The 21625-nt window shown below is 36.9% G+C and overlaps 1 protein-coding gene across 1 annotated transcript in view; it reads left to right on the forward strand.

The window, feature by feature from the left end:
- Nucleotides 1-21625, forward strand: part of LOC108532435 (low-density lipoprotein receptor-related protein 1B-like) — a 614569-nt gene that overhangs the window by 207211 nt on the left and 385733 nt on the right. The window contains 3 exon segments of the mRNA XM_017876508.1: nucleotides 11085-11307; nucleotides 14617-14788; nucleotides 18987-19130. Coding sequence (XP_017731997.1) covers nucleotides 11085-11307; nucleotides 14617-14788; nucleotides 18987-19130 — 539 coding nt within the window.

The following is a 21625-nucleotide window of genomic DNA, read 5'->3' on the forward strand; positions in this document are numbered from 1 at the left end:
ATATGTATTTTATATATATATATATAGAGAGAGAGAGAGAGAGAGAAAACTTAGTATGTGCAGACATATGGCTAAGTCCTAAGCATATAATACTGAATAAAGCAAATATATGGCCTCTTGGATGTTGTAGTCTGCTTAATAGATTTTAAACAACTTTATATGTGTTTATATCTATTTTATGCAAGTAAAATAGGAACCAGTGTTATAAAACACAGAATATCATAAGATTATGTCAGGTAGATCTAACTGATATTGGAAAAGTTCACAGGAACTGACATCTAGGTTGAAAACTAAAGCCAAGGTTGGAAAAGCATAGCAGACATTAACTTCTAGGCTAAGGGAAAATGTATATGAAGTGCAGAGAGGAAGAACATGCTTGGATTTTTTCAGGAACAGAAAGATGGCCAAAGTAATAGAAATAGAGAAGAGCACCACTGGATTTCCAAGGTGTTAGGAGTGAGGAAAGATACCACTAGGTGAAACTGGAGAGAGAGGCAGAAACCAGCTCATGCTCACCATTGTTAGTAATATTAGGAATGTAAGGTTTGATTCCTATTTCTCTCAGCAGCTATAGGAAGGTTTATAACATGTAATCTACTTTTCATGTTAATGTGTTCTCTTTGACTAGGATAAGAAAACTGGCTTAAGAAACAGATGTTGTGTAAATTTCCAAGCAACAGATGACAGTTACTTGGTTTAGGAAAGAGGAGCAGAGAAAGAGGTACATATACAGATTTGAGATACACATTGAAGATATAACTGGCAGGATGTGGTGATAAGTTGGACGTAGAGGATATAGTAGAAGGTATGAAGGATAAATGCCTGGTTTCTGGAATAAACCGTTGGGTAGAAGGAAGCGCTTTTTGCCCAAATGGAGAAAAATGAAGGAACACATTTGGAGAGAAAGAGCAGGAATTTAATTCTAGGTGTGTTACATTTGAGATATACAAAAGAATCTTAGCAAAAGTGTCAACAAAACAACTGTGTTTATGAGTTAGAAATTTGGATGACAGCCTAGAATATTAGAGAGTTATTGTAATATTAGTGAAAGTCATGGGAACAATCAAGATTGTCTATGAGAGAATTCTAAGATTCCAAGACTGAATCTGAAGTACTCCATTAGTAGAATTCTGGAACTGATCTAGAAAGAAGGGGTGGAGAAAGTAATTGAGGAAAAACAAGTCAGGTAGGAGGAAAACCAAGAGAGTGCTGAGAGAGAGAAAAAAATGCCAGGAAGGAGAAAGTGATGAATTTGGCCTGATGCTATGGAAAGGCCATAAAAGGAAGCTGAGGAAAGTCCATTGTTTTAACCACATAAAAATAATTGGTAACTTCTGTAAGAAAAAAAAATAATAATAATGGTAAGGTTGAATGATGTATCATTGTGTCATGAAGTGTGCTTAAGGGGAAGAATAAAGTATATGAAAAATTCTATAGTGAAGTTTGGATGTAAATACAGCATGGAGAAAAAGGACTACAAATGGAGGGTGGTTTAAGGTTAAGAGAAAATTTTTATTGGTTTTAGAATGATAATAAAGCAAATTTGTATACTGAATATGATATTTAGTAGAAAACGAGAAGTTGAAGATGCAGAAGAAAGGGGAAATAGTTGCTGAAGCCAGGTCTCAGAGAAAGAGATGGACTCGGTGTATATTTCTGCCCTGCATTGGACTCAACAAAAAGAGAGGATGCTTGCTTCTGTCTTACAAGAGGAGAGGAGTAAATAATTGACCTAGAAATAGATAGATTTTAGCTGGGGCTGTAAGAAAACAAAGGATTTGCCTTTCTGTATGCTCTAATTTCTGCAGACAGAAAGAGGCAAGACCATCCTTCTGGAGTTCAGAGATGTGAGGTGAAGTGAATCAAAGGGCTGTGACAATGGAGAAAGAATGAGAAAGAAAAGTTGAAGGTTGGTGAGAGAGTTGAGAGAGTCAATGGGAACAGAGTCTCAATGAAGTTCAAAAGTGTTGCAATGGGAGTACCTGAGACTGATAGTTAAACATACAGTCAAGCGCAAAAGTGAGATTCTGTGTGTGGTTGGGAAGATACGTCATTTCTGGTGAAGACAAAAAGCATACTATTTATCACCATGGGAATCTGTGGTTGAAGTGTACTGGAATTAAAAGGTCATAGGCACAGAGGAGGCCAAGGAAACAAAGAATAAAATTTTGGATTACTTACCCTGTAGACATATCAATATCTATGGGATACTGACTTCCCTGGTTTAGAGTGGTCAAAAAGACAGAAATCTGGTTACTGAAATAAAAATAATGACATACAAGAATCAGAAGATTGTAGATGATTCTTCAAGGATGGGTGCTGTCAGTGATACAACCAGTTTGTGAGACCTTCAGAAAGCAGTGGATTTTACCATTTGAGCATAATATTCTCGAACATTCAAAGTGTAATCTTATGATATTATGGAGTTTGAGTATGGAGTGAAAGTTTGAGTGCAGATCAGAAGGGTTGGGGTAGGAAGAGGGGAGGTTGGTTTGTATCAGTGGACAAAATGTTAGCCTGTCCTACACTTTAAGCAGAAACTTGTATAAGGAAGGGTGAGAATGCTGCAAGATTTAGTCCTGATATTATCTGAAACAGAGGTGGGTTTATAGAGTTTCAATTACAGCCTAAGAATGAGGGATGCCTCACAGTCAAAATGTTAGGTCAGTGTGTCATTACCTTTTAGGCAGTTAGATGTGGCAGCTGCAGTGAAGTGTAGCCATGGGTGACAGGAATGAGCAAGTGAACATAAACCAAGTTGTTCTTTTCTTAGAGAATAGGGATGTGGAGTAAGGAAGGGGAAGTAGTGATGGATCATAAACAAATCAAGCTGTACAAACCTTTCTCTTGCTGATAGGGCCTAGACTCCACCTCAGACAATGACAATCTAGGGAGAGGAGATGTTTAAGCATTTTTCCCACCATGTTTCAAACTATGTTAGACATTGATGAAATATCTGCGTGACATGGATAAAAAGAAAAAATAATAATAAAAATGTACAAATCTTTCTATTTCTCCACACTTTTAGTGCTCTACTTTTATAGTGTCAGTTAACTCCTGGGTCTCAGGTTATGGAAAATGAAAGGCAAGTTGAAAGAAAGGCCTAAAAGGTTAATTTGCTTTCATCATAAAAAGGTGAATGAGAGGCAGTGTTGGGGTGAAGTGGGGATAAGGATGGCCTGCATTTGTATTCACCAGAGTTCAGCTAGCTTGATTGGGGAATGACATTTGAAAATCTGTGGTTTGAGTAATATATTGAATTTAAAAGAGGTAAAAATAATTTTTCTAAATTGTTGCTCATTATTAATGTTCTTCTTCCTTATATTTTCTCTAGTGACTACAGAAAAGATTTAAGATATTTTCAGTTTAGGCCAAAATAGTATTTCTTCATAAATAGCATTTTGACTCAGTGCCAAAATAGGGTTATGAGGTTTACTTGTGAAGATTACAAAATGAGTCCTTAATTTAGAGTTAAAATTTTAATATGAAATATTCTCTAAAGTAGAATGATACATAGGAGTGAAAAAAAAATTATTTAGGCAGATAGTGAGGGTGAGGAAGCCCTTGGTAAGGTTTTCCCTTTAATGAAAAGCAACCCCAAATCATTTTCTTTTCTAACAATGAGCAGCCTGTAAAATCAAGCTGCAGACATAGACAAGCAAGCTGTAAGCTTGTATGGGTGAATGCTGGCAACTGTGCCAACAGGAAAGGCTACTTGGCACTAGGCATGTTCAAAATGGGAACACCATTTCTCTCTCTCTCTCTCTCTCTCTCTCTCTCTCTCTCTCTCTCTCTCTCTTTCTCTGTCTCTCTCTCTCCTCCCTCCCTCCCTTCCTTCCTTTCTTTTTTCTGCCAACCACGTGTGCAGTCAGGAGTAGACAGCATGGCCCTGGCCAGGCAAAGATCCAATTTGCATAATAAGATTAGGGTGGGGTGGCCAGCTTCCTCTGGTACTACACAAATGTCACACCTGGTCCAACCAATCTTTGGACCCTATGTAAATCAGATACTGCCTACTCAAGCCTGTCTATAAAATGTTGTGCACTCTGCTGTGGGCCAGAAGGCCCATTGGAGTACCCCTCTTTCTCACAGGAGAGAGAGCTATTCTCCTTTCTCTTTCTTTGCCTAGTAAACCTCCATTCCTAAACCCACTTCTTGTATGTTTGCGTCCTCGATTCCCTTGGTGTGAGACTATGAACCCCAGGTATTTAGCCAAGACAAGGATGCCGCTTCAATGTTTGCTTTGTTCAAAATCTTTAGAACACAATTTTTCTGAATCTTAAAATAGAATGTTAAGTAATATGAGGGTTTAGTCATGGCATTTTGGCTTCCAAGTATAGAAATCTACCAAAGTTAGCTCAAATACAGATTTCTTTCCTGAGAGGAATCAGATAATCCCCTGTGTTCATAGACCTAAGGACAGGAAGTAAAGATGGACTTCCTAGGGCCCGGAGAATCCCTCAATCAAGGGAGACATGGCTTTTTTCATCTTGCCTCTCATAGCCCCTTTACTTTGATACACAGGCTTCAGGATTTTTCTCTCACATCCTCCCATACTACCAGTTCACCTTACCTATTTTACAGCAGCTGTGCACCAGGTGGACCCCATACTTTGCGGTTCAGATTATTGAGAGTAAAGGTCCTAGTGACTTCTCTCAGCCTATGATTTGGTTTCACTGGAATCCCATATTCATTCTTGGTCTAATTATGAAGAAGGAGGAGAGAAATGGGATTATACTATTGCGCATAGGGCTGCCCCTCTCAGAAACACTAAACGGGGCAGGTTTAGGTAAATAAGGTTGTTGAAAGGGTCAGCCACATTGTCTGACATATCCAATACATGTACACACACTTTTGGAGGAATCACTAGTGGAAATGTTTCCAGAATACAGAATAGCCAGCCGTCAGTGGGAGTCCACATGTCAAGTTTAATTTCTGTGTGTTTATGTGTAAACTGAAAACCAAGCACAAGAGAGATTTTTCAAACAACAAAAGCGAAATCCCCAAACAAGCAAAGATCAATAAATAACTGTCTTGAATTTAGCTAGACAGACAAAATAGCTTAATTGTTTATTATCCACATGCTTTAAGTGGCAGGAACTAATTGAATTTGAATTTAAACCTCTTATTTCAAAGACTCATTACTTTTTCAGATTTGCAATTGCATTTTAGAATTGCTATGCTAAATATTTAATATTCCTACTTTAATTCTAAATATACCTCAATTACTCTATATAATGTGGAAAATTACTTTCTTTTTTCAATTTTGTACAAGGTACAATGGCATAAAAAATAAGGTTGTATTACTATTGATGCTTTTGGATAACATTGTTATTATAAAACAAGAAAAAAATGAAGTTCATAGTGCAAACCTTTCTGAGGAAAATATGTATCACTTTCCTGAAATAAAAAGGAAAGCAGTTGTCTTCATTAAAGACATAATTAATAAACATGGAGGGTTTGCCAGACCCTAATCATAGCAATATATGGTTCTCTATTCTTAGGTCTTTTTTTTTGAGACGGACTCTTGCTCTGTCACCCAGGCTGGAGTGCAGTGGCCCGATCTCAGCTCACTGCAAACTCCGCCTCCCGGGTTCACGCCATTCTCCTGCCTCAGCCTCCCAAGTAGCTGGGACTACAGGTGCCCGCCACCTCGCCCGGCTAGTTTTTTGTATTTTAGTAGAGATGGGGTTTCACCGTGTTAGCCAGGATGGTCTCGATCTCCTGACCTCGTGATCCGCCCGTCTCGGCCTCCCAAAGTGCTGGGATTAGAGGCTTGAGCCACCGCGCCCAGCCCCCTACTCTTAGGTCTTACTCCCTTCTTAGCTAGTCCCCATTGTGTATCTTATGTAAAATACCTTGTTTTTTTAACTTCATTTCAGAAAAATCTTGTTGTGTAACCTAGCTTTTTTTAAAGTTAAAAATGAATGATAAGTCATTTCATTTTGAGAACCTTTTGAAAATTTCTAAATTCTATCAGTAAGTTATAACCAACATTTAAGAGTTCAGGACAGGGACTGACTATGCAGTTAAAGGACATGGACAGAACTTTGATGTATTTAAATTCTCTGATTTTTTTGAATTAAATTACAGAAGCATTATTTAAAATGGATATCACTGGCAAAAGTAATTCTTATTTTTATCAGCTAAAAAAATACATGCTTTAAGATATCAGTATGTGTAACAATTTCTTTCCTTTAAAGTATAGAAATGATTGGTGCCATAAATCTGTAAGCACAGTGCTCTGACACTGTCCATGAGTGCTCCCTTTGTGACTTTTGATTTATGTTAGGCAAGTTTACCAATAATACTCAAAGTTTCTTACTATCCTCAATTGTATAAAACTTATATGATTGTAGTGAAACAGGCTGCTCATATAATCACAAAGATGTCAGACAAAAACAGTTTCCCATATCTGATGGGATAATGATACCAAAACAATAAAATGTTGTTTAGTAGAGAAGCTGAATTATGCACATGGGATGAATAATTGGAAATTTGAAAGAAATGTTTTCTTTTGTGAACTAATAGTTAAACATCTTAGAAAGAGAGACAGTTGTTGGAATTTTGGTTTCTTTTAATATTAATTTTGTTAGTGGAAACTAGAATGACATTTAAAATAAATGTAGAACAAGAGAACAGCAATGCCCTTTTTTGTTGCATAACAAAAAGAAAGTTGATAATACAGGTAAGAACAAAGAGAGATTAAAATAAAAAAGTATTAATACTGCTATCCTAAAGGGAATGGGGCATAGGGCTGAATTGGGACTGGTCTCCACAATCTACCATGAGTTTTCCAGGGAGAGTGCTAAACTGGGGGCCCTTAGTTCCTGGTGGGAGGACATGCTGAAAAAGAGAGTAAGACCCTGGAAGTTAATAGAGTTAAGTGTTCAGAAAATATCGAATATGGTGGAATGAATGGGATTCCAAACCACCATCGTAATTCTTTTTTGTGTAATTTTGGGGGTGGATCATAGGCTTTCCCACTCTTTCTAAGCCCTAGCGGTAGTAACAATAAAGTGCAAAATCATTGCATTTTGGTTTAAAAGGCATAACATAATCTAATTATGACATGACAAAAATCAGACAGATCGCAAATTGGAATATTCTTCAAAACAACTCCTATCTACTCTTTGGAAATACTAACATCATGAACAACAAAACAAAGCTATAGAACTGCTCAACATTAAAGGAGTTGAGAGGAAAAGACGATTAAATACGATGCATGATGTTGAATTAGATTTTGAATCAGAATTTTTTTCTATAAAGAACATTATCTGTCAAAAGGCAAATTTGAGGCCGGGCGCGGTGGCTCAAGCGCTGTAATCCCCAGCAACTTTGGGGAGAAAGCAAGACCGGCGATCACGAGGGATCAGGAGAATCGAGACCATCCTAGGCTTAACACGTGAAACCCCCGGTTACTAAAAATAAAAAAAAAAAAAAAAAAAAAAAAAAAAAAAAAGGGGCCGGGCAGCGGTGGCTCAAGGCCTGTAATCCCAGCACTTTGGGAGGCCCGAGACGGGGCGGATCAACCGAGGTCAGGAGATTTCGAGACGCATCCTGGCTAACAACGGTGAAAACCCCGTCCTCTACTAAAAATACAAAAAACTAGCCGGCGAGGGATTGGCGGGCCGCCCTGTAGTACCCAGCCTACTCGGGAGGTGAGTCAGGAGACTGGCGTGAAGCCCGGGAGGTGCGGGAGGTTGCAGTGAGCGTGAGATCCGGCCCATGCACTCCAGCCTGGGGCAGAGCAGAGCGGACGGTCGTCTCAAAACACAAAAAGAAAAAAAAAACTAAGCCGGGCCAGGTGGTGGGGCGCCTGTAGTCCCAGCTACTCGGGAGGACTGAGCGTAGGAGAGTGGCGTAACCCGGAGGGCGGAGCTTGCAGTGTGCTGAGATCTGGCCACTGCACCTCCAGTCCGGGCGACAGAGCGGACTCCGCCTCAAAAAAAAAAAAAAAAAAAACAAAAAAAAATAAGGCAAATTTGAATAAAGACTATACATTGTACACATTGCTAAAGGTATTGATTACGAGAGATATACTGTGGTTATGCAAGGAAATGTCCTTGTCTTTCTTAACCTTCTTAAGAGATGGATGCTGAAGTGTTTAGGAATAAGGAGTCATGATGTCTAGAGTTTACTCTGAAGTGGCTCAATGAGTGTGTAAAATAGCCAACAGAATGAAATGTAAACAACTGGCGAATCTAGGTGAAGGGTATAGGCATTCATTCTACTATTCCTCAAAATTAAAAATTTTGTGTAAGTTTGAAATTCCAAATAACAAGTTTTTCAAAAATATGTGACATTTATGCCTCTAGCAAGGACTAACCATAAAGGCTTTGAACCTGTTTCATCTGTAAAATACAAATTATCTGGTACTTTTGTCTCTCATAAGTATCCACGGGATCGTGGAGTTTGCAGAGCACCATTTGCTTGTCTATGATTTGGAAAAGTATTTTATAGAAAAGAAGAGAGTGATTTTTAACCCAACAACATTTATATCACAAATGACATAGTTGAATTTTAAATATTTAAAAACCTTAGCTTGTGTTTACTAATTATAATACAGCCATGCGTCCACTAAAGAATGCCCTGGGAATGAAACCTTTCTCTGTAACACGAAATTTTAAGCTAAAATCAAACACTGCTAAAAACAAGCACACAAATAAACATTTATATTATTATGTGACTGTAGGTACTCAATAGTAGTGACTTCTTGGTCATATTGCTATTATTCTTTAGAACTCTTTGATTTTTTGCATTTCAATTAAGAGTGAATAAAGCTCATCATAGTCAGGAATCGGAAGTCTGAGAAGGTTCAATTTTGATCAGTCATATATTTACATGTGTTTTTTTTTCATACTTGGCAGAAACTTAGAGAGTTATCTCAATCAGTTTTATCATGATTTAGAAAAAAATATGGGAATCAATTGCATCATTCTTGCAATAGAAGGTCAAAATCAATTAAAAATTTCTTGAAAGAATAACTTATATTTTCTGAACTCCTTCATCATCACCTGCTTTATATTCCTCCTCCATAACTAAACTTCCCAAACACAAGTGGCAAAAATTACTAGTATTTTACTGAATATCAGATTCAGTGACATTTTCTTAATCTATATTCTTCTTTTTTTGCTTTGTAAAGTGATTGACCCAGTCAGCCGCTCAATTTTTTTATTCTGAAAATGTTCTCTTTTAGATGTCTATGAACATCTGTGTTACTGCTAACTTCTGACCTCCTTTACTCTTATTTCTCTAAGAAACTGATTGTCTTGAGATGACTCTTTTTTTTTTTCAGGGGTCGGGAGATCTCATTCAATTAAGTCACCTCAAGATGACTTTAGAGAAGGCTTCCTCTTCAGACTCCCCTTTCCCGTTGTTAAGTGCTATGTAAACAGCTGCAATTGCCTGCTTCATAATGCTATCTAAACGTAGTCTCTACATGTCACATGATAGCCAGAACCTTAATTTCTCCATGCCCAAAGTCAAACCACCTGCACACCAACTCCTCTTCACTGCTGTGAAATGAACTAGTGAGAAAAAAATATATATAAAAGGAGAGGCATTATGAGAAAAAGTTTCATGTAGCAAAAATAATGAACACTGTTCTACAGTAAATAAGAGTGAAACTGGGTACTCCTTATAGAAACAGAATAGCTATGAACAAATTGATTTATAAGTGAAGAAAGCAGAGATGAAGGAAGGAAGTAGGGAGAGAGAGAGAGAGAGATGGAGGGGGAGAGGGAAGGTGTGCATGCCAAGCAGTGATTTGATCGTTTAGCATGACAATGAAACTGCAGGATGTGCTCTTTTATTTATTCTTCACTAGAATAGAAAGATCTTCACCTAAATAGATAGAACTTGAAAAAATTAATTTTAACTTATGATAAACTGATCTTTCAAGAACATTTGGGGAAATATATACTTACAATACAATCTAACTTGTACTATTTCCAATAGTATGCACTAATGTTTAAAAATTAGTGTCTCCCACAGCAGAGAGAGATAAATTAAAGTTAAAGTTTAAATAACATGTTTAAGCTTGAAAGATAGCCCATACTGTTAGATAATGTAAGTATGTTGAGAAAATAACTAAAACTAATTCACCAAGTTTGTAAAATCAAATAGTTCATACTCTAGGTAATCTTAATATTGCTCAGTCACTGTAAATCGCATTATTCTTGAGATTGTATTTAAGTCAAGGCAAGATGGTCTTCTATTTACAAATGTAATTTAGTCTCATGAGTGGGTAATCTTGTTAAATATTGTCAGGTTAATTAAAATTGATTTGTGTTTACTAAACATAGTGAATACTAATCAAATATTAGACACTGAGGTGTTGGAGTTACATTTTAAACTTTGACAGACACCATTAGCGCTGCATGAAAGAATTTGTTGTCTCAGAGGTCAACATTGCTTTTCAGCCTTTTCTTCAAAATAAATACTAAGAAAAAATGAGAAGAAATGACCTATACTTCTTAAATACAATTTTGTGATTTGGGAATATTTGGGAGAATTAGGGATACTTTTGGGTGGGGAATTGATTATTTATGTTTTATTTCTGTTGCTACAAAGAGCACATTTGCTTTTTGGTCTGCTTAATTCCATTCCAGTTTGCTATTCTCCACCACTCACAGCATCATTGAGCTCCGCATAATAACTTTTATAGGAGACAAACATTACCAGGCAATTTGAAAGGCAGGTTGAAGATAAAGGCTGATAGCTCACGTGCCCTGGCCTGGTGATTTGGCTCACTTCTGAAGCTTACACTGAATGTGGTCGATGTCCATCAGCTGTATGAGGCTTAAAGAAACATTTCTCCTAATACAAAAATAAACCCACTATAATCATTCGTTTTGGGGAAATTTTACAGTTGTTGGTTAACCTGCTCCCTTATGCCCTGCAATATTCATTAGCAGATTTCTCTGTTTATGAGTGATATTATATGGAAATGGTTATGGGAAGCTAACAGATGTAATCACTGAAATAAATTAGAAGAAAAAGTTCTGTTTTTTACAGATGGCTCCATCAAATGTGCTTCCCTCCTCTACCCTCCGCTTTAACATTTAGTTTTCTTTCAACAGAAAACTTTTCTTTACTGACTACGGGAATGTCGCCAAAGTGGAGAGATGTGACATGGATGGGATGAACAGAACAAGGATAATTGATTCAAAGACAGAGCAGCCAGCTGCACTGGCACTAGACCTAGTCAACAAATTGGTTTACTGGGTAGATCTTTACTTGGACTATGTGGGAGTAGTGGACTATCAAGGAAAAAATAGACATGCTATCATTCAAGGCAGACAAGTAAGTACAATTTTGTTAGAAAATGCTCCTAAGGTAATACAATGAAAGGAATAATACAAAAAGGAAACCAAGATTTGCAATATTGAAAATTTCTTGTGAAGTCGAGCTGCAGTGAGTCATAAAAGTTAGAGTATATTTCCTATATTGGAGAATATTCTTTTCACAGTGATATTGTGATATTTCCACAAAATTGGAGATGCCTCTCTTACTCTTTCTCCCTTCTATTAAAACAGATAAGTAAACAAAAAACAAAGACAAAAATGCTATATTAGCAAAAAATCATTAAAATTGATCCGATTTTATGGCCTATTTGCTAAAAACTAATTTAAGTAGTTCATTCATGAGGAGCTGAACTATCATCTGTCCCCTGTGGCACTGCAGATATTTTTCTAACAAAAGCAAATGCCTGTTCCCAAAAGTACCTTTATTATTTTAATTGGTTTGATTAAATTTTGACTTCTGATGTGTTCAAGTATTTCCTAAAAAGAGAATTCTGTGAAAGTCACGAAGGTCAAAATTCTTCCTAAATGTGTTACTTTTTATTTTGCTGAATTAAGTTTTGCAAACAATGCTCAGTGAATGCCTAAAAGAGATTTCTCAGTAGAAATCAGCCTTATTTACTATAATACCTTTAAAAATCTGATTCTATCTCACCGATTGTGCTTATTTTATGTGAAATTCTTAGTCTATGGAGCTGAAATATGTGAATCTCTTTGGATTCTTTTGCAATGCAAGACAAGTATATTCTGTGATTATCCTTTAAAGTAACTTTTACTTTCTAATCAGCTTGAAAAATGAAATCCTTTCTCCTTCCTTGACAGATAAAGAGATGCACTAATCTGTTTGGGGTTAGGGGGAAACCTGTTCAATGTTAAAAGTGGGCCAGTGCTTTCTCTCTCACTTTCAACTGCCCCAAAAATCTTGATTCCTTTCAAAGCTCTTAGTTACAACCTTGGAGGACCTGACCTCTGAGAGGATTATCATGGCCCATCTCTTTACTTATTTGCCATTAAAAAGTTAAACCTTGTTGTGAAGATAGGGAGTTCAAATAATTTTCTTTATGACTACTTTAAAAAGTTTTGAAAGCCTAAAGTGTTTAATTATTCTTTTTTTCCCCGTGTCTGTTGCCTGTATTTTGCTTGTTCCTTAAACATATGCTAAGTCTGCCACTAAATAATCCAACATAGATACAGTTTTTGAAGTACTGGTGCTGAAGGCAAAATGGTTTACCTACTGCTCCAGGCTTCTCCTACCTCTGCCTAGGGGATAATTAGCAGAGGTGTTTATTTTAGGGGAAATAGTATTTTCTGAAGGAAGATAGGGACATAGTGAGTGAATTTTGCCTTTACTGGATGAACATATTTTCCACCTTGACCAATTGCCTCTTATGTAGCAGGCTTTTTCTCCTGGGTTATGAATTGGCAGTCATGTAGACAACAATGTTGATATCCCATCACTACAGGCTTCCTGGTTAATGGCCCGAAACTTTGAGCAAAACATGCATGAGACTAATGGCAAGGGAAGAGTCTTGAGCTTGCTTATAATTTTTGTAGGACAAAGTATTATCCAAGTCAAAATTTGGCCATAGACATTTTTAGTAAATTTGATGTCAGCTAGGGGGAAAATGATATTAGTAAATACACGCTTGACTACACCCACACATAAGTACAACACATGCCCATACTGTGGAATAACAAGTACATAGAAAAGAACTATTTGGACTATAACGTGGAATAGTTCTCCCTAGTAATTCTCATATTTTATGTCCAAACTAAGCATGAAGAAATGAGATAAAACCCAAAAACATCATGTAAAGCCAGTCTTCTTTTAGTCACATCTCATACAAGAAGACCAGAAATAGAACTAATGAGTCATATATGCTAGAAAGATAAATTAAATGTTTTTGTTTAAACTACAGAACTGGCAAGATTTTCTGGTTAAAATAGAACATTTTGTGATTTTGTTCTATAAGTATTTTATAATCAAACCACACGTACTTTTTCAAATTCTCTTAACTGCGAATCTATGTATTATAAGTGTGTGATGTAATGCCAAAAGTAGTGACAGATGCTTTTTCAACAAAATCTCTGCAGCAAGTCAATTGGCAACTTCACTATACCCTGGAACAGAACCATTTTAAATTAAGTAAAGGAGTAGCCAAAGGCAACATGCCTAGCATGTGCCTTTTTATCAGAAAATCAGTACATGTATTCTTCCTTTTGCTCCAGGGGAAAACTTTCTAAGTTCAAGATGTCCATTCTTCCCCATAAACCCCAAGACCTTTGCCAAAGAGAAGAGCCGGACTGTTAACTAAGAGTATGAATAGCAATAAACATCGTAATTCTCAAAAGAAACAGTTATATTTCCTATTACAAATTGGCTTTAGAAATAATGTTATTTCTGAGTGAAATGGTGACATTTATTTACAATGATTGCAAATATGTAATTTCTTTATATATTACTTTCAGTGCTGGAGCAAGTGCTAGTCTAAACATAACTTAGGACAAAAAAATTGGATTTTGACTTTATAAAACAAATCTTCAGAGGTGCTTTCTCATTAGTCATTTCACAGGCAGAGCTATGTTTTTGCAGCTTCTACATATCCATTATTGTATAAACAAGTAACCCTGAAAATATCTCAAATTATATATAACAGTATCATAGGAATATTATTGAATGTGCTTGAAAGTGTTACTCTCAGAAGCCTTTGAAAAATAACTACTAAATATGCTTTCTTAGTGACACATGAATAAAATTCTCTCCCTACATTTGGAACTGTTTTAAACACTACTACATAATGTTTTCTTTTCTTTTCTTTTTTTTTTTTTTTTTTTTTTTTTTTTTTTTTTTTTTTTGAGACGGAGTCGAGCTCTGTCGCCCAGGCTGGAGTGCAGTGGCCGGATCTCCACTCACTGCAAGCTCCGCCTCCCGGGTTTACACCATTCTCCTGCCTCAGCCTCCCGAGTAGCTGGGACTACAGGCGCCCGCCACCACACTCAGCTAATTTTTTGTACTTTTAGTAGAGACGGGGTTTCACCATGTTAGCCAGGGTGGTCTCGATATCCTGACCTTATGATCCGCCCGCCTCAGCCTCCCAAAGTGCTAGGATTACAGGCGTGAGCCACCGTGCCCGGCAAAAAAAAAAAGTTTTAATCAGTGAAATGTTGAACTCCTTGAGAAAAAGTAAATAACATCCTTGTGGTTCTCCTGCTGTAGCCATTTTCCATACTAGTAAATAGCAATCAGCTTTTTTTTCAAAGTGAAAGCTACATAATTAAAAATCATAGTTATGTTTTGCCCTCTTTATAGGTCAGACATCTTTATGGTATAACTGTGTTCGAAGATTATTTGTATGCGACCAATTCTGATAACTACAATATCATAAGGATAAACAGATTTAATGGCACTGATATTCACTCATTAATTAAAATGGAGAATGCTCGGGGAATCCGAATTTATCAGAAAAGAACTCAACCGACAGGTAAGTGGGAAGGCTTCTTTCTAACCTTCCTAATGGTAGATTGAATGGGGATATAGTCCTTGTGCTTTTGTATGGTGTTGAAGTGAGTGAGTCATAAATTCTCTGCTTTGACAGCAAAAGTGGGCATGTCTGCTTGTTAGATGGAATAGAGCTCCCGTCACAAGTCTAAATGACAAATTGTTCAGTTCCCAGTGAATCGTTTCTACGATAGAATTGAAATGATAGCTAGATTTAGATTCAGGAAGGGCCTTTCAGTCGTGATGTATATAGACAGGAAACCCAGATGCTAAGGTTTTTTTTTTTTTATTTTTTAATATCATTTTGGTAGACAAATTTGAAATCAGGTGACTGCCTTGCAGTATCTCTCCAGTGTTTACCATAGTCATTGGGCTCTCCCAACTTAACATTTCAATTGTTCTTTAACACATATTCATTAAAAAGTAATTTTCAATGAGAAGGCTGCAGTTTTCTCAGAAAACTAACCAATTGTTTTTTACAGGAGATTAGTGATGCTGTTCATCAATACAATTTAGGTTCAGTCATATATAAAATAAGAAAATATCAAAAACCACCAGCAAATTTTTTATTATATTCTATACTTATATTTCAAATCAAAACTAGCCTAGAATTATCTAAGCATTAATGTATATCTAATCATGGCTGTACATTGTCACAAATATGTTTAGAACAGATTCAAATATAAAATTCTGTAGATAGCCTTATTAGAGTTTAATATTAGGATTTATTCATTCATTAATTTTTCATGGACAATCTACTATGTTCCAGGAACTATTCTATGTATACTGTGAATACAGAAGTGAATAAAACAGACAGAATAGTCTTGCCTTTATGAGTTTGCACTCCAGCGGAGAAGCTATAATACAGAATAACTAAGTAAATTATGTATTATATTAGAAGATAATAAGTGCTATAGAGAAAATAAAGAAGGTAAGGAGGATAAAGAGTGTTAGAAATGGGATTTCAATTTTATATGGAATAGTCAAAAGAAGTTCCATTGAAAAGATGACATTAAATGATGACTTGAGGTATTCGAAGGAGAAAGTCATGGGGATTGTATTAGTCCATTTTCACGTTGCTGATAAAGACATACTCAAGACTGGGCAATTTACAAAAGAAAGAGGTTTAATTGGGCTTACAGTTCCACATGGCTGGGGAAGCCTCACAATCATGGCAGAAGGCAAGGAGGAGCAAGTCCCATCTTATGTGGATGGCAGCAGGCAGAGAGCTTGTGCAGGGAAACCCCACTTTTTAAAACCATCAGATCTCAGGAGACTTATTTGCTATCACAAGAACAGCATGGGAAAGACCTGCCTCCATGATTCCATTACCTCCTACTGGGTCCCTCCCACAACACATGGGAATTCAAGATGAGATTTGGGTGGGGACACAGCCAAACCATACCAGAGATATCTGGGCAAAAACATTGGAGGTGGTGGGATGAGCAAGCACAAAAGCCATGAGGAAAGAACATGTCTAGACTGTTCAGGGAGTGACAAGCATACCTGTGTGTCTAGAGCAGAATGAATGAAGAAAAGAGAAGTAGGAAATGAGGCTGGAGAAACAAAGGAGGATCATAACAAGTAGGGCTCTGTAGACTATTATGAAAAACTTTTCCTTATACTTTTAGTGAGATGGGAAGTCCTTAGAAACCATTAAACAGAAAAATCTCACGGTATGACTTACATTTTTAAAGAATCAATATGGCGGCTGGGCGCGGTGGCTCACGCCTGTAATCTCAGCACTTTGGGAGGCTGAGACGGGTGGATCACGAGGTCAGGAAATCAAGACCATCCTGGCTAACACGGTGAAACCCTGTCTCTACTGAAAATTCAAAAAATTAGCTGGGCGTGGTGGCGGACGCCTGTAGTCCCAGCTATTCGGGAGGCTGAGACAGGAGAATGGCGTGAACCCGGGAGGCGGAGCTTGCAGTGAGCTGAGATCGCGCCACTGCACTCCAGCCTGGGCTACAGAGCGAGACTCTGTCTCAAAAAAAAAAAAAAAAAAAAAAAAAAAAGAAGGAACCAATATGGCTACTCTGTTTATAATAGGTAGTGGGGAGGAAAAGGGTGGGAAGTTACAGAGGATGGTGGATTGGATCAAGATGGCAGCAGTGAAGGTGGGGAGAATAGGGAAATTCAGAATATAGGCAAATATAGAGCCAATAGGATTTTCTGATACATTAGATGTGGAGTATAAATAAAAAGAGAATCAAGGATAATGCCAATGGTCTAGCTAGAGCAGTTGGAATAATTTAGTTATTTTTTAGATGGGAAAACTAAGCTTAGAGTGAATTTAGGACAAAGATAGTAAATGTAATTTTCATGAGTTACTTTAAATGTTTATTATAAATTAAAGTGCAACTATTTAAATATACAACTCTGGAGATGAAGGGGGAAAGTCCAGGCTTGAGATACCAATTTGGGAGTCATTGACAGATAGGTGACATTTACAGCCATGACTATGGATGTGAACGTGAAGGAAGTAAATACAAATGGAGAAGTAAGCATTCCAGGTAATGTACACTGGTATGCTCCAGCAATAAGTCACAAAGAATAGGAAAAACCAAAAGAGGAGACTGAGATGAAGCTCCTTAAAATCCAATTGACCATTGGATTTAGTAGCACGAAGCTCACTGGGATCTGACAAGGGCAGTTTCAGGATAAAGTGAATACATGAGTAGAATAGGTTTGAGAGAGGAAGGAAAAGAATTGTAGAAAATGATCATTGTAGCTTTGCATAGTGTGGATGTAAGTTAGAGGAGAGAAATGGAGAGCTCGTTGAAGGAAGGATCGTTGTGGGAATTTGAGTTAAAAGATTATTTTATTAGATGTAGAAATAATGGTACATTTGCATGTTGATGGGCATGATCCAAAGGAAAAAGCAAAAGTGTTGATGAGGGTGAGAAAGTGGAGAGTTGGTGATTAGTTGAGAGGAGATGTGATCTGTTATATAAGTGGCGAGAGGTTAGAAAATAAAAATAACACTCGGCAGGGAAAAAATAGTTAAAATTGCGTTTCACTTATATTCCCACTTAGAGAATGAAGAATACAAAGAGAATAGGCATAATTATTAAAAGCATAGTAGTTTTATTATGAAGAGAATATTGCCATGGTATTCATCACCATTTCAAACAAGTGGGTGATCTAAAAGAAACATAATTAAGAACCAAGAATGGGCTGCCCTTGGGGAAAGAGGATCTGGGATCCAGTTGGTGCAGCTTATGGCTTGTCCCTGTGTGTACAGTTGTTAAATTATTATTTTATTTTTATTTTTAAAAAGTTATCCTTTAAATAACACAGGAATGTAGCTTAAAAGGAAACCTCAAAAGGCACAAAGGATTTGTCTCATTTTAAATGAAAAAATACGATATCAGCATTAAGTAATTAAACATTTCTTTGTTTGAAAAAAAGAAACATAATTACAATAATACATAAAATCTTACATTATTCCTATTATTTCTTTTCACTTTGATCCGTCTTTCTTTTCTCTTCCTCTCCATATAATACTTTTCTTTCCTTTTTAGTTTACTAGGTTTTATGCTCATAAAATATTCTTCTACTCCTCAATTTCTGTACATATACTCAGCCTCCACCGTTTGACAACTTCACACACGCACACATACATACACACATACATATTTTATTTTGTGGTAAGAGTCTCAAAATGACAATAGACTTAAAAATTTAAAAAATATTTTGCCACAGCACTTCTCAACAGAATACAATCACAGAATCGCATTTCTTCTACTTTAGTTGCCTATATGATGAATCATTTCAAAGTAAATCCTTTCTCCGCTTAACTGCCTAACCTGGGATTATTTTTATGGATCTTTGTATTCATTTTAGAAATTGGTATTTTAAAAAAGGACGAGAAGCATGTACCAAAAATTCATGTTACTTTCGTTTTGCTCACCGGTGAAGAGTTTAAATTAATATGAACGCATTTTATTTCTTAGAATTGTTTTTTTAAATGCCCACTTAGGAGGATTTTGTTAAATCCCAATCTCTTCTACGGGTTTTAACTCTTTTGCATTTGATTTTGGTGCTAAATAGTTGAGTATACAAAATTTTGCTAAGATTCCCTGTTTTTACACTATAGAAATTTTGACATACTGATGCACATAGTTATCTTTTCCTTGAACCTGAATTTCACACATGCTGTTTTTTATTTGTTGTAGTCAGAAGCCATGCATGTGAAGTCGATCCACATGGAATGCCAGGGGGCTGTTCACACATCTGTCTACTCAGCAGCAGTTACAAAACTCGGACCTGTCGCTGCAGGACTGGCTTCAACTTGGGAAGCGATGGAAGGTCATGCAAAAGTATGTTGTTAAAATAAAACATTTTGCCAGCAGCTACCCCCCTTATAATAGGATTTTAAGTATTAATTAGCAGCATCAACATCAGTCATAACATGAGACTTCAACAGGTGAAGTTTGCCTGCAAATATATACTGTCCATTTTTCTCAAAATAAGTATTTTTCTGTTGTGATAATGTGAATTAGAAACTAACCAGGCTGTAGAGTCACTAAATTTATTGATTTTTAGGGAAACATATGTTGGAGAAGATTTTTAGGAAGATGCTTCCCTTAATTCCTTAAAGAATGTATTTGAGCTAATGAGCTGGAATGATGAGTTGATCAGATTTCCTCTTATTTGAACCAATATGCTACTCCTCATAATAGGTGTGTTGCTTGTTTTCACAGAAATCCACGTATAGACAGGCTTCATTTTATCTAGCATCACTGGGGAGTGAAATCACTTCATGATTTAATTTTCATGATTTAGTTTTCAGGTAACTGAAGCTATGCTAATTAGAGATCAAACATTTAACAATTTTATCAAAAAAATTTTAATGATTTTATCAAAAAGTTTTCTAATCTCTTAGATAAGATATATCTCTGATTTATTTTTTAAATAGGCCAGAATAATTTATTTTAATTTAAATATGGTGATAAGGATTTTAAAAATTACTCTCGCAACTTAATATTTTGCACAATGATTGGTTAAGGTCTTTTCCTGGGGTCTTGATATTCAGGTATAGTAGAATGGTCCTGATTGAAATGATCCTACTGGGGACTGTTGGTCTTTAAATGTTCCCCAGACCCCATTATTTTAATTTTATGATGACTGCTTTTTACAGTGTCTAGTTTGTCTGTACCTTGTCATAGTGACAACTTTTTATTTCTGTCAGTCTTCTCTCTCTGGTCACAATTCTGTCATCTCTTCCACTCTCTGGTCATGTGCTTACTGAGGACTGTGAAATTAGATCTCTAAATGTGTTAGAATTTTAAGTCGAAATGGTTAGAGCTACTAATAGAATATATAGTTTAAAATGAAGAATCAAAGAGGCTAAACTATGTTAATATGTATGTATTTTTGTACTTTGTTTATATTTTTTATTTGTATTCCTGATTTTGTATTAAGTACTGGAAGTGTGAAGGTAACAGGTCTCATGTTCCTAGACCTTCTGGATAATTGAGGGTACTGAGTTTGGAGCCTCACGATAAAAGAAGTTTTGTATGTGAGTGCATGTGTGTATATGTAGTGTGTGATTTTAAAATTGATCTGTATGCTACTTGGGAGATATAATCACACACACACACATATATATATACACACAGGCATATGTGCATACATACATACACACATTGGAGGAAAAACGTAAGATCAGAATTGCATATTATTCAGTCATCCCTAATGTAGTATATCACCTGGAGTACATTAATATTCATCAGAAATAATTCCAGCTATTTGGAGCAACAAGAGATTTAATGCAAATAGGTGCCTACAAAATCATTTAAAAACCTGGACCAGTAGCTTCTAGACTGGGTCTTTGGAACATCCCCCACAAACATTCCAGCTGAAAGCTGGAACCTCTACCATACTCAGAAGCTACAGCATCAGGACGCCATAAATGAAGATGTTAACTTTAAAAACATACCATTTAGCTGAGATCCAGGGATTAGAAAACTGGCACCAAAACTATCAGATGCAGAGTTAAGTCACATCTGATAGCCCATAACTGGAAAAAAATAAAAAAAAGAGGAGAAGAGGAGAAACACCCTGTTCCTCACGTCTTGATATGGAATGGAAGAAGCCTGCTGTGGAAAAATTCAATGTCTCCATTGGATTCATACCAGCAAAAGTGGCAAAAAGGGGACCTTTGCCTCACTTCCATGTTCTAAACTTGAGCTAGCATATCTCATTTTAGGTAGTCAAATAAAATCCACTACCTAGTGGGGGATGTCTCCCAGTTAGGCTACTCAGGGGTCAGGGACCCACTTGAGCAGGCAGTCTGTCCCTTCTCAGATCTCAACCTCCGTGTTGGGAGATCCACTGCTCTCTTCAAAGCTGTCAGACAGAGTCATTTGCGTCTGCAGAGGTTTCTGCTGCTTTTGTTGTTGTTGTTGTTGTTGTTAACTGTGCCCTGTCCCCAGAGGTGGAGTCTACAGAGACAGGGAGGTTTCCTTGAGCTGCTGTGAGCTCCACCCACTTCGAGCTTCCCAGCGGCTTTGTTTACCTACTTAAGCCTCAGCAATGGCGGGCGCCCCTCCCCCAGCCTTGCTGTTGCCTTGCGGTTACATCGCAGACTGCTGTGTTAGCAATGAGGGAGGCTCCGTGGGCATGGGACCATGAAAAAATGCTCATCATCACTCGCCATCAGAACCACAATCAAAACCACAATGAGATACCATCTCACACCAGTTAGAATGGCAATCATTAAAAAGTCGGGAAACAACAGGTGCTGGAGAGGATGTGGAGAAATAGGAACACTTTTACACTGTTGGTGGGATTGTAAACTAGTTCAACCATT

Source organism: Rhinopithecus bieti, unplaced genomic scaffold, assembly GCF_001698545.2.
Source record: "Rhinopithecus bieti isolate Rb0 unplaced genomic scaffold, ASM169854v2 scaffold_10356, whole genome shotgun sequence".
Taxonomy (NCBI): domain Eukaryota; kingdom Metazoa; phylum Chordata; class Mammalia; order Primates; family Cercopithecidae; genus Rhinopithecus; species Rhinopithecus bieti.